Source organism: Eptesicus fuscus, chromosome 3, assembly GCF_027574615.1.
Source record: "Eptesicus fuscus isolate TK198812 chromosome 3, DD_ASM_mEF_20220401, whole genome shotgun sequence".
Classification (NCBI taxonomy): Eukaryota; Metazoa; Chordata; class Mammalia; order Chiroptera; family Vespertilionidae; genus Eptesicus; species Eptesicus fuscus.
Window position 1 is genome coordinate 58,719,904 of NC_072475.1, and position 14,687 is coordinate 58,734,590.

At 36.4% G+C, this 14,687-nt stretch overlaps 1 protein-coding gene across 1 annotated transcript in view; it reads left to right on the forward strand.

Annotated features, from left to right (window-relative positions):
* GOLGB1 (golgin B1) overlaps positions 1–14,687 on the forward strand; it is an 89,542-nt gene that overhangs the window by 28,995 nt on the left and 45,860 nt on the right. The window contains exons 6-10 of the mRNA XM_054713943.1: positions 481–606; positions 2,947–3,054; positions 4,169–4,282; positions 6,014–6,416; positions 7,345–7,460. Of these exons, the coding sequence (XP_054569918.1) occupies positions 481–606; positions 2,947–3,054; positions 4,169–4,282; positions 6,014–6,416; positions 7,345–7,460 (867 nt within the window). The remainder of the gene's footprint in view (positions 1–480; positions 607–2,946; positions 3,055–4,168; positions 4,283–6,013; positions 6,417–7,344; positions 7,461–14,687) is intronic.

Sequence of the window (14,687 nt, forward strand, 5' to 3'; positions counted from 1 at the left end):
TTCCAGTAAGTGCTTATTGGCTCTTTGGGGGTTTTCCTGTTCTCAAGGCCATCAGATGTTGCTCTATCGCTTCCTCTCACAGACTCTAACACCAGGTCTTGTGCCTTTTGGTGGATTGTCCCTAATTGCTTATATTTTGGAGTTTGTGGGACTATCTTCCTAGTTTTATTATAAATATTTTCTGTGGGTTTTGGTTTTGCTATCTGGTTGTACTGTCCCTTTCTGTGTGACAGACATTTTCATTTATTCATTTATGTTTTTGTGAGAGACATTTTTAAAATGCTGTTATTGCTTTTATCTTCCTGAAAAATAGTTTGATAATCATTCTTTAAAAGCTGCAGTGCATGCAGTTCCTTTTTGTGTTAAGAGGAAGTTAGAAGGATATTGGTAGGTATTTAGGGTGAATAAAAAAGAGAGGTGAAAGAATTAAGAGTGCTAAATAGTTTGATTAAATAATCTTTTTTCCTTCTGTGTCTTCAGTTTGATAAAAGTTCAACAGAGATGGAAGAATTTTCAGTATTGAAGCAACAGCTCCAAGAGAAGGAGGAACTCATTAGCACTTTGCAAGGCCAACTCAGCCAGACACAGGCAGAGCAAGCTGCTCAGGTAGGGTGGAAGGTACCTCATAATCGTTAGAATAAAGAATCACGAAAATCTAATGGGTTATTACATGACAAGTCAACTCAGACACTCACTTGTAAAACTGTAGTAGATGAAAGTATAAAGCTAGAGTGTTATACTAGAAATTAGAAGGTTGTGGTAGAAGAAGAATTAGAAGTGTTACTTACCTTGATGAATTTGCCATAATTGATATCTGTTTCTTAGTTTTACAGGCCCAGATATTTGATTTTAATAGCACCCAGAGATTTAGTCTCTTAGGAATTGGTTCATGCTAAGTTCAAAAGAGACTGATAGATAAACTAAAAGAAATACAAATGATTAGGTCCATTATTTCCTTTTAATAAAATCTTAATGGGGCCAAAACCGGTTTGGCTCAGTGGATAGAGCGTCAGCCTGCGGACTGAAAGGTCCCAGGTTCGATTCCGGTCAAGGGCACGTACCTTGGTTGCGGGCACATCCCCAGTAGGGGGCGTGCAGGAGGCAGCTGATCGATGTTTCTCTTCATCGATGTTTCTAACTCTCTCTCTCCCTTCCTCTCTGTAAAAAAATAAATAAATAAAAATATATTAAAAAAATTTTTTAATGGGAGGTTAAATTATAATCTATAATCAGAAGATTACGTAGTGAGTATTTAATGAGAAAGTGGTATAGTTTATGTGGTTTAATATTAAATGGAACTCTAGTATCCAGTGACATTCTTCATATGTTTTTCTTCTACCAGGACCAGAATGTTTGGACTGGTGTCCTCAACTCTTTCTCTCTGATTATTGTTCTGTATTTCCAATTTTACCACCTACCCCTATATTTTTTCTTTGGGAATGCTTTTGACTCATGACACATTTCTTTTTTTCCTGAAGTGCCTTTGCAGCAGATGTTTACTTTATTGATAACTTGCAGTATTAGTGGTGCCTTCTCTCTGTAGGTGGTCTATTGCTGTATATACAGTTAAAACTGTATGTTGTGAAATCCTTACTTTTACCTATTAGCTTTTGTTGTGTCCTTTTCATATATAAGCACTATATGCCATTTAGGATGGAAAATACAAAATATAAATTTACCAACAAGTGGCTTAAAACATGAAAAGCCAAGATATATAAACATATTAATAGATCCATCATAATGCAAGTCATTCCAAGTAAGTGCATAGCAACAGCAACACAGACTGAAAGTATTTTGGAGAGGTGAAAGTATTTTGGAAGGTGAGTGTGACAAGAGTTCAACAGAAACTTAGGCAAAATTGTGATGGATAGATAATGTAATATTCTTGACAAGGTAGGGGAAGGTATTCCATTTGTGGAGAATGGTATGAGCAAAGTCTCAGAGAGGAAAAAGACTATGGTATATTTATGGGAAAGGATGTGTATATGTGTTTGGCTAATGAGGGGACTTCAGTGCCTATACACTTGAAACATAGGATTCCAAGTTCATAGTGATGTCAGAATTCAGATAATCATAAAAATTTTGAAGATCTTTTCTTACCTGAAAGGAAAGCCAAGGTCAAGTCAAGGTGTCACGAATTGAGAAATCAGCAATAGTTAAGGGACCAATGCAAAATGGACGCCTAAAAGCTGGTGGTCATGCTCAACCAGAGATTTTAATGAAATGAATAAGCAGGCACACACACACAAAACCTCAAAACAGCACTGATACTGAGCAGCTCACAATCAGTCAATATATTTTTATTTCATTCTATTAAGAGCCAGTTACAAGTGAGGATGATCTAGAACTCTTCAAATAATGACAACTAAAAAGAGCTATTTGGGGAGGTGGTGTGGGTTGGGAAATACACAAAGTTCTTTGGTAGAAGCAATTCTTTGAAAATAAGTCTAGAAAGAAAGATTTATATTTTCTGTTGCAGAGAATCCTGAATAAAAGATCCATTAGTTTGAAGTTTGACTTATGAGAATTTGAAACCTTTCGAGCATGAATATAACATTGAAAGAAGTGTCTAGGGCTTAACAGAAATCTAACTTCACTTTGTATGTTTAATTTTCTAACCTCCTTGAAACTTTAAAAAATATATAACTATTGAATACTTAAACATTTCTAGCAACCATGCAAATATAATTTTCTATCAGAATTTATATTTAGGGTGACTTCTGAATTTGATAATAGGCTTTCTGTCACATTTGGAAGTTACTGTCAGGCCTGCCTCTCTTCCAACATTATCAACTTTGACATTCAAACTTTAATTAGAAGAACCTATTGTTTATCAGTTCTCAGTGTCAATCTTTGGAGAATAGTCTGTGAGTTTTGTTTGTGATATTTGGGGAGTGTAACTTGTATAGTTTTTCTGGTGTGTGTCTTTAGTTGAGTTCCATGCAGCAGGTGGTCCGAGAGAAAGATGCCCGCTTTGAAACACAAGTTCGTCTTCATGAAGATGAGCTTCTTCAGTTAGTAACCCAGGCAGATGTGGAAACAGAGATGCAACAGGTGTGTTGCTAAAACTTAGTAGAATGACTATCATTTTGGTTAACATTTAATTAAATTGTCACAGCCATTTTTTCACCATTACCCACTGCTCTTCACATGGTCTCAGCGTGCTCCTTAATGGGCTTCTTTTTGGTGTCCTTGTCTTCTGTTGCATATTGATTATTTTTTTCTTATCCTTACCTTGCCTCTTTAACCAGGTTGTTGGTACTCAAAAGCTGAGTTTAATTGGCAAATGTATGTGGTAGTCAGAAATTGGTTTCTCTTTGGTTTGCTCATCATAAGCTATTACCTATGTGCATTAAAAACCTGATCCAAAGCTTCAAATCAATGAAGCCAGTTTTAAATGTTCAAAAATTAAATTCAAATAGGATTGATTTTGAAACCATGAAGTCTTTCATCAAGTCAATATTTTAAAAAAATTTTATTGAATCTCTTTTGAGAATTGGCTTCATTGATTTTGAGCTTTTCAACTACTAACTCAAAGGTATTTGTTTCTGTTTAGTGTGTAGTGCAGTGTGGTACCTAAAAGGACTCCAGTGGCCTTTCAGGATTGATCCATTTAATTATTTTGAGTGAAAACTTTTTCCAACTTCTAAGCATTCCTTCAGAATACACCATTAAGGTTTCAGAAATCGACACTTTTTAAAGTAGAATATTAATGTATACATGTATCATAGATTTATTCATTCAACAAATGTTTATTGAGTGCATGTCCCGTGCATGACACTAAAAGAAAAATGGTTCTTGCCTGCAGAGAATGTTTTCTTTGGTGAGTGAGATATATATGTACCTGTGTTATTTAGGTACAGGACATGGACTATATAATTTTAAAAAGTGGATGTGTATCATTTTCTTTAATTATTAGAAAGGCTCCCTAATTCAGGTACTTGCTTGCGTCTCAGTTTGTTGGTTGTCAGTGCTCTGGAAGAGACCTTTTTCGAGATTCTTTCTTGCTGCTGGTTGGGGAGCATGGCATGCTGGTGTCCCACTCTTTAATCTGTAATCCTCAGTGTCCAAAAATCTTAAGTGCACAAATATTCATGACATTTTGAAAGGTAAGCAGATAACAGTGCTCATGTGTTAGCACATTATGTCTAAAATGTTTTCTTCTCAGAAACTGCGGGTATTACAGAGGAAGCTTGAAGAGCACGAAGAAGCCTTGTTGGGCCGTGCTCAGGTTGTGGACCTGCTGCAACAGGAGCTGACTGCTGCCGAACAGAGAAACCAGGTACTGCCCTGTGATCTCTACTGTCCGCCTCGGCACTACTCATTTCTACTTTAGTTTGCCAGGCAGCAGGTATAAGATTTTTGTTATAAGTTTTCAGAGAATTGATGGCATTTATTCATTCTTTCAACAAATTCCCTGTGGTGGTGATTCATTGTAAGCAAAACAGATACAGTACAGTTTTTTCCCTCGTGAAGCTTACATTTAACATATTTTTTAAATTTAATATTTCCTGTAATTTATTTCTTTTTTGACTTTATTTTTATTGTTGACACTATTACAGATATTTACCCCCCACCTTTGCCCACTCCAACCAGCTCCCTCCCCGCCCCTTCTCTTTGCCCATCACTACACTGTTGTCTGTGAGCTATGCATATGTGTTCTTTGGCTAATCCCTTCACCTTCTTTCATCCAGTCCCCTCCTCCCCTCTCCCAATGAACTTACATTTCATATGTTTCTTTGCTGTTCTTTTCCTTTGTGATTTTAGACCTAGGGTCTTACTTTCTCTTGAATGTCATATGTTCCTCTGGTGATTCTTTTCTATCAGTTTACCTCTTCTCTGCCTTGAATGATTCTTGTGCTTTATGTACTGTCCCTTCTTTGTTTTTGCTGGTTGACTTTCTGTTGGATTGAATTAATCCCACCATTTTGTAATATTCCCTTGAATCTAAAGGTAATCAAGGATGCTGATGTTTTAAGATCTTAAACTCAAGTATTCCATCCCATATCTGTAACCCACCTTGTTGTTCTCTTTCTTAGACTTTCCTAACCTTTCTTCTCATTGAGTTCCTTGATCCTTTCAGTTTGTTTCTTTAGTATTAGTTCTTTTTGGCCTCTATTTTTTGCCTGTCCATGATAGACCCATGTTAAACTATTTTGGCTATTCTTCTACCAGCACTTGGATTCCTTGTGTCTCTGCCTATCACATTTAAAAAGCCACATTGTAATGTGGAATTGGTGTCACAGTTCACATTCTCTGCTTGTTCACGTGAGTGCAGACGCTGCTGGAGAAAGTCAGGCATTTCCTTTCTTCTTAATTTTCAACTCTTTTTAAGAAGGACTTCCTTGCATAGGAACATGTTCCCTTATCTCCAATCCTAACAAAAGCCAAATCCTGACACTGAGGCCCCTCTCTGGCTGTCATTGGATAATCAGGTTCAAATCCCAATTATGTCACTTACTAGATTGGTACTTGATAGATGATTGCATATATGTGACTTTTGGTAAATTTCCCTCCTTCTCTGCTCCTTTTAATATCTTTTAAGTATCTCTTTCGTGGTGTCTATAATTTTGCATTGTAATGATCTAAGTGTGACTCTCCCACTGAACCACTGAACTCTGAGTTCCTTGAAGGCAGGGACTAGATTCATTCATTCATTCATTCATTCATTCATTGTCTTTTGAGTACTATGTACTCAAAATACCATATACTGTGCTATGTGCTAGAGAGCAGTGTTGATAAGACAGATACAGTCTCTTTCTCTTATTGATTTTATTTTGTATTGGGAGAGACAGAAATTAAAAGATAATGACTCAAATAAATATATACAATTAATGACACAAATAAATACAAACTCTCAAAAGTATCAAGAAGCAAACATTGAGGGTCTTACACGTTGTAGGTTTGGTGCTGAGTGTCTAGCCCATGCTTCACCTAGAAGAGGCACTTCCTTTTGCTTATTGAGATGAAAGAATGAATTTATGGTTCAGGAGACTTTGTCTTTTTTTCTTAGGTTCTCTCTCAGCAGTTACAGCAGATAGAAGCTGAGCATAATACTTTAAGAAACACTGTGGAAACAGAAAGACAGGAGTCCAAGATTCTGATGGAAAAGATGGACCTTGAAGTGGCAGAGAGAAAATTATCCTTTCATAACCTGCAGGAAGAAATGCGTCATCTACTGGAACAGCTTGAGCAAGCAGGTAAAGCGCAAGCTGAACTTCAGTCCCGGTACAGTGCTTTGGAGCAGAAGCACAAAACAGAAATGGAAGAGAAGACCTCTCACATTTTGAGTCTTCAAAAGATTGAGCAAGAACTACACTCTGCCTGTGATGCTCTAAAGGATGAAAATTCAAAGCTTCTCCAAGAGAAGAGTGAGCAGGCACTTCATTCAGCCCAGGCCATTCAGCAGCTGGAAGGTCAGTGTTTGATTGCTTTTGAAGCTCACTTGTCCAGAACTTGAGTGCTCCTACTTCAGAATTTTAGGGTTAATGGCATCATTTGCTCAAACCAATTGAATCAATAGAAGGATTAAGAAAGGCATCTCTTCTGAACTCTTTGTTCTGTTTCTCCTGTCTCTGACGAAAATTATAATCTTGCTTAATACTATAATTATTATTACAGTACTAAAAACTATTGATAATGACGTGTCAGATATTTAAAGAAATGCTATGTGAAATATGATTGGGGTCTGAAGGGTTCAGTGACTGAATTGAGTAGGATTTGAATTAATTTGTGGATAACTCAGGCCAGATCTAGATGCATAGGTAGGGGGACATAGATCTGAATGCTTTTCTTATAATTGCAATTTTCTTTTTAAAGAAAACTTTTATCCTTTATGAAGGTTTAAGAAAACATTTTTTGAAAAAAATGTTGTTATAATAAGAGACGCCTCTAATTTAGTTTAATTCTAATAGATTGGCATATACCTAAAGAAAAGAATTAAGTTGAAGGTCTGTATTGAAGAACTGAACATTAACTAAAAAGCCTGGAGGCGCATAACATGGGAACGGTGTGTTACAAGCATACTCCCTCTTAAGTGAACCACGTTCATGTTTAAAACTGCTATAAAATCCCCAGGGGCTTTGTAACACTTCAGTGAAGAGTAAAGAAATAGAACAAAAAATGCCATGTAGGCCTGTTTTATTTTACCTTTGAAGCAAGGGGCTTACTAAGGATGCCTTTTGGTCCTTGAGATCATTTAAACAGTTTAAAAAAATGTTGTCATTGGTGGCATAATTGTAATCAAGAAAACTAAACAGCATATTATGTATCCCTAAAAAATAATAACTCACTAAGTTTCAGACTTGAGGCAGAGATTATTTCTATTTATTTTCTTTTCCTTAGAGCAACTCGAGCAAAAATCCAAGGAAATTAGCCAATTTCTAAATAAACCAACTTTGCAGAATGATGAAACAGCAACTCAGACTTCTTTCCCAGATATTTATAATGAGGGTGCACAGGTAATTAAATGTACATTTATTATGAATATGGTCTATTTGTGTTTGGGTGTTCTAATGAGAATTTATTCCAGAAGGCATAAATTCTGTCCTTTAGGCCTAATAAAATGCTTTTTTGGAAGGAATCAGGAAAGACATTAATTTAGTGTCTCAGGAACAAATAATGAGAAAAAAGTAGATAACAAGCACCATGATCTCTGGAGCCCTTCTGATTCTAAGATCTTAAAAGTCGGTATTGGAGAGTAATAATTTCTTTTTTAATCTATAATCAGTTTTCTCAGTTGAGAAGGCAATTTCATTTTTGGTAGGCTGAGATTTGATCAGGTTTAATGCATGCATTTTAGCCTAACCAAATTTATTAGTGTATTATAGAAATCATAATGTTCTCATTAATTAATTAACAGTAAAACATTTAATTACCAGGTGGCCGTTGATTGGCCAGTATTTTCTTTCTACCTTCTATAAAAATTTTTGTGGGAAGTTGGTTTATAATCACAAGATGGCTGCTAATTGAGCATGAATATTAGAACAAAGGGAGTTAGCTTGATGATCTTAATTAGCTAGTGTCAAACTAGGATACTTGGATTCATTCATCTCCATGTATAAAGATAAGAATATATCTTTCCAAACTGACAGACATATTGTCTAGCAGAGTCCCATGTCCCCTGGGCAGTACTGTGCACTGATTAAAACTTTTGTTTCCTAGTTTCTAGCATCTAGGCTTTCCAATCGCTTCTATTCTTTCATTCTCAACTTTTTCCTCCAATGTTTTGTTAAGACATTTTAAACAATTCAAAAAAATTGAAAGAACATGAGTATACCCAACATCTAGATTCTGTCACTAACATCTTACTGTATTTGCTTTACCAAATTTCCATTTATCAATCCAGTGATTCATCTTAATTTTTTTTACACATTTTATGGTAAGTTGTATACACTTTTCTCTAAATATCTCAGCATGCATGTTATTGACTAGATTTTAATATTTGTTTATAGTTATTTTGAGGATTTATAAAACATGAAATGTAAAAATATTAAGTATACCATTCATTGAGTTTTGGTAAATGCATATACATGTGTTATCCAAATCCTTAACAAGATATATTATTACGATAGTATCCTCATACCCCTTTTTTTTAATTGGGGTTACATTGGTCAATAAAATTAAATAGGTTTCAACTCATATCATTTTGCAGTCAATCCTACCTTTCCTCTCCAGAGACAATCAGTGTTCAATTTTTCACTATAGAATGATTATGCTTGTTTTACAACATCATATTAATGTAACCATATATATGTGCTTTTTTGTGTAAAGCTTCTTTCTTTCACTTAGCATATTTTGAGATTCATTCATATTGTTTCATTTGTTATAATTTATTATTTTATATTGCTGAAAAGTATCCCATTTTATGAATATACTGCATTTTCCTTTTGCATGATTGGACTATAATTTCCTTGATAATTTGATGTTTTTTTGAATTTTATTTTCATTTATCTATTGCTTTTCCTTTTAAACAGCTTTAATAGAGGTGTAATTTACATATAGTAATATGCACACTTTTAAAGTATACAATTTGATAAATTTTGGCATATGCATTAAACCATCACCACTATAAACAGCATGAACATACCAGGTCCCCTGTTAATTTCTTCTTCACATCTCTCCCTACCCAGGCAACCTCTGATCTTCTTTCTGTCATATAGCTTAGTTTGTGTTTTTTAGGATTTTACATAAATTGTATATGCTCTTTACTTTTTTCTGGTTCCTTTTGTTCAGCATACTTATTTTGAGATTCATCCTATTATGTGTGTAGCAATAATTCATTCCTTTGTATAATTAAGGATATTATACATACATACCACAATTTATCCATTTATTGTTGGACAAATTTGAATGGTTGACAGCTTTTGACAATTATGAATAAAGCTTCTGTGAATGTTCTTTTATAAATCTTTGTTTGAACCTATGCTTGCTTTATTCTTGGTAAATAACTAGAAGTGGAATGCCTAGATCAATGGGAAATATTTGGAAGGTTTTAAGACACTGCCAGACTGTTTTCCAAAGTGGTTGTACCATTTTACATTCCCACCAGCAGTGAATGAGAGTTGCAAGATAAACTTCACTTTGTAATAATACATTATCCTTCTATTTTGTTGGATTCAATTTACTAAAATTTTGTATTTATGTTCATGAGGACTATTAGGGGTTTTGTTGTGGTTTTTGTTTCTTTAATCTTGTTGAAAATACTACTCTTTTTTTCCCCCCATAGACCCCCTCCAGCCCTTCCCTATCCCCTGCCCCAGCTCTTCACTACCCTAGTGTCTGTGTCCATGGGCTATGCATATATGCATACAAGTTCTTTGGATAATTACCTCCCCCACACCCACCTTCCCTCTGAGTTTCCACACTCTGTTCCATGCTTCCATGTCTCTGGATCCACTCTGTTCATCAGTTTATTTTGTTAATAAGATTCCACATATGAGTGAGATCATGTGATACTTGTCTTTCTCTGACTGACTTATTTCACTTAGCATAATACTCTCCAGATCCCTCCATGCTGTCTCAAAGGATAAGAGATTGTGCTGCATAGTATTCCATGGTATAAATGTACCACAGCTACTTTTTAAAATATATTTTTATTGATTTCAGAGAGGGAGAGAAACATCAATGGTGAGAGAGAATCATTGATTGATTGCCTCCTGCACACCCCTCACTGGGGATCAGCCTGCAACCCAGGCACATGCCCTTGACCAGAATCGAACCCAGGACCCTTCAGTCCACAGGCCAATGCTCCATCCACTGAGCCAAACCAACCAGGGCTGTACCACAGCTTTTTTATCCACTCGTCTAGTGATGGGCAATTGGGCTGTTTCCAGATCTTAGCTATTGCACATTATGCTGCTATGAACATAGGGGTGCATACATTCTTTCTGATTGGTGTTTTTGGTTTCTTAGGATTTAAGGAATATTAGTTTGCCTATAGTTTTCTTAATATCTTTTTCTGGTGCTGCTAAATGAGTAATGCTGGCCTTTTGGAATGAATTAGAAAGTTGTCCTTTCTCTTTCGTTTTTTTTAAAGTTTTGTGTATAGTTAGTATTATTTCTTTCTTAAGTTTTTGGTGAAAATTCACCAGTGAAGTTTTCTTCGCAGGAGCATATTTCTGTACAAATTATACTTGTTCTATATCTTGTAGAAAAATTGTCCATTTTATCTAAAATCTCATTTATTAGGCATAAAGTTATTCAAATAGTTCCTAATTATCCTTTTGATGTCAGTAGAATCTGTAGTGATGTCAGCTCTCCCATTCCTGATATTGGTAATTTGTGTTTCCTTTCTTATTACATGTTAGACTGCCCAGAGGTTTAACTACTTTACTGATCTAAAAAAGAGCTTTGGCTTTATTGATTCTCTGTTTTTTCTATTTTTATTTTATTGGTTTATACTTTGATCTTTGTTATTTCCTTCTTTTGTTTACTTTGGATTTGATTTCTTCTTAGCTTCTTGAGGTGTTATCTGAGACCATTAGTTTGAGACCTTTCTTATTTCTAATACTAGAGGCCCGGTGCATAAATTCATGCACCAGTGTGGTCCCTTGACCTGGCCTGCAGGATCAGGCCAAAACCAGCTCTCTGACATCCCCTGAGGGATCCCAGATTGCGAGAGGGCGCAGACCAGGCCGAGGGACGCCACTGGTGCATGATCAGGGCCAGGGAGGGACATGGGAGGTTGGCCAGCGAGGGAGGGACTGCGGGAGGGCTCCAGGCCCTGTCCGGCCCATCTTGCTCAGTCCCAATCAGCTGGACCCCAGTAGCAAGCTCACCTACCAGTTGGAGCATTTTCCCCCGGTGTTCAGTACACGTCATAGCGGGCAGTTGAGCGGCCTTAGCATATCGTTTGCATATTACACTTTGATTGGTTAAACGGCCGACTAGACACTTAGTGTATTAGGCTTTTATTATATAGGACTAGAGGCCTGGTGCACAAAATTTGTGCATGGGGGGGGGTGTCTGTCAGCCCGGCCTGTACCCTCTTGCAATCCAGGACTGCTGGCTCCTAACTGCTTGCCTGCCTGCATGCCTAATCACCCCTAACCACCTCTGCCTGCTGGCCTGATGACCCCTAACTGTTCCCCTGTTGGCCTGATCAACCCCAACTGCTCCCCCCCAACTGTTCCCCTGCTGGCCTGATCACCTTCAACTGCTCCCCTACTGGCCTGATCGCCCCCTAGCTGCTCCCCTGCTGGCCTGATCGCCCCTAACTTCCCTCCCCTGCCAGCCTGATCGCCCCCTAACTGCCCTCCCCTGCCAGACTGATTGCCCCTAACTGCTCTCCCCTGCCAGCCTGATCGCCCCCTAACTGCTCTCCCCTAACCGCCTCTGTCTCAGTCCCGGCCACCATGGCTTTGTCCAGAAGGATGCCCAGAAGATGTCCAGTCTAATTAGCATATTACCCTTTTATTAGTATAGATAGGCATTTTGTACTATCAGTGTCCCCCTAAACTCTGCTTTAGCAGCATCCCTCAAATTTATTTTCACTCAGTTTGCAATACAAATATACCTTTTTATTTCTTTTTTGCCCTCTGGGTTATTAAGTTTTCAAATATTTGTAGGTGATATGTTTAGAGGTCTTTCTGATTTTTAATTTAATTCCAGAGTACCTATTTTATATGACTTGAATCTTTAAGAATTGATTGAGACTTGTCTCATGGCCCTAAATATTGTCTGTTTTAAATGTCCTAGGTATACTAGAAAATAATGTATAGGCTTGTTGGCTGAGTGCTCTATAAATCTCAGTCATGTTGGTTGATAGTGTTGTGCAAGTGTACTATATCCTTGTTGCTTTTTTGCCTACTGGTTCTCTCAATTATTAAGATGATTATTGAAATCTCAGACTATAGTTGTGGATTTATCTATTTCTCCTTTATAGTTCTATCAGTTTTTGTATCATGTATTTTCAACATGTGTTATTAGGGATATAAACATTTAGGATTTTTATGTCTTTTGTGTATGTGTGTGTGTGTGTGTGTGTGTGTGTGTGTTTTAATTACAATTGACATTCAATGTTTTCTTGGTTTCAAGTGTGCAGCATAGTGGTTAGACATTTGTATAAGTTGCGAACTGACAACAGTCTCCCCATGCACAACCCTCCCCCTACCCTTTAAGTCTAGCACTTACCTGGCACCATACATAGTTATTACAGTATTATTAACTATATTCCCTATGCTGTACTTTACATCTCTGTGACTATTTTGTAACTGCCAATTTTTACTTCTTAATTTCTTCATGTTTTCCACCCAGCTCCCCAAGCTCTCCTCCATCTATTTTTCTCTGTATCTATGATTTTTATGTCTTTTTTACTGTGACCCATTTATCGTTATGAAATAACCTTCTTTATCTCTGGTGACATTCTTTGCTATGAGATGTACTTTTGTCTGATATTAATTTAGCTACTCTATTTTTCCTTTGATTACTGTTAATGTGATGCATCTTTTTAACAATATACACCCTTAACCATTCAGTCTTCTTAGAGTTAATACTGTTTCACACCCCTTAAAATGTAGAAATCTTATCATCATAAACCGTTGTGCTATTTTTGTTCTTTACTGATTAAGATATTGCATGTGTCCTTATCCCCTTGTGCTATTCTTTATGCTATAGGTGCTGTATGTATTATATTAACAAAAGTTAGAAATCCCAGATCACAATTTCAACATTAAGACTTTTCTTTCTGCCCTAACCGGTTTGGCTCAATGGATAGAGAGTTGGCCTGCGAACTGAAGGATCCCAGGTTCGATTCTGGTCAAGGGCATGTACCTTGGTTTTGGGCACATCCCCAGTAGAGGGTGTGCAGGAGGTAGCTGACCGATGTTTCTCTCTTATCGATGTTTCTAATTCTCTATCCTTCTCCCTTTCTCTCTGTAAAAAAATCAATAATATATATATATTTTTTAAAAAAGACTTTTCTTTCTATCCTTGTTTGATGTACTTAGTCATGGTTTTCTTTGTAATTTTATTCCCTAGCTTTTATTAAGTTTCTTACATGTATAAATTTATGTTTGGGGACATTTTGGCCATTATTTTTTTAAATAATATTCGTGCCCATTTTGCCCTTTGTCTTCCTATGGAAATCTTTACTAAGACTTCCGATTTTTTCATTCATTATAATGATATCTTTCTTTATGCCCTGAGATACTTATAATCAGAGATCTTTAAAATCATTGTTTGCTAATTCCAAAATCTCCATCATTTTGTACTTGGTCTCTGTTGATTATATTTGTTTGCTTGTTCTGAGAATTGGTCACATTTCCTATTTCTTTGTGTGATAAGTGATTTTGTATTGAATATTATGAGTGTTTTTTTTTCTCAAGACTCCTTCTGTTATTTCTAAAATCTGAGGAGTTTTGATTACTTTTTATCAGCCAGTAATTTGCACTCAAACCACAAACTCTGGCCTGTGGTAGGCAGCCACTCAAAACTTGGTTGTATTATTTTTGTCTTAGCTGGACTGCTTCAAGTCAGCCCAGCAAATGCGCAGGTCATTGTTCATAGTTTATATATAGAATTTAGGGCTCCCCTAAATTTGTCCCAAAGTCTGTCTCCTCATTCCTCAAGCCAGAAACACCTATGGCTTTTCTGTGTTTCACCTGCCCTATATAAAGCAAATTGGGAACTTCCCTCAGGATAAAAGCCATAAAATCCTTACACTCCTCTCTTGTCATTTCTTTAAGCATGAAATGAAGGTTTGGGGCTAAGTGAGCTATAAAGACACTCAAGACTCAAAAATTCTACAATTTTCTGAAAAATATATAGAATAACCCCCTTGGAGAAGAAAAATATATAAAAAGACATAAAACTAAAGGTGTGGCATAATTTGATATTTGCCTGTCATTAGAAAAAGCAAACAATACATATGCATAAATGAAACACAAGCGAAAAACTATTGTGGCTCTTCTTCCTTTCCTAAGGGGTACATATTACTTTGCCTATGTTCTTCCTTGAGAGCTTCTCTTTATGTTCAGTCTCCTGGAGAGTGAGTGACCTTGTTATCAGGTGGCATTAGTCTAATTTTGTGATGTTATGTATTTGTGGACATGAAAATGTTCTTTTCTACTCAGTAGACTTGGGATTTCTGTCTTTTAATCCAGGCTTCAGTTTTACATTAAAAAACCAATGAACTAGAAACTTGTGTGAAATATTTTTTCTTCCTAGAAAAACATTCTTTAATAATT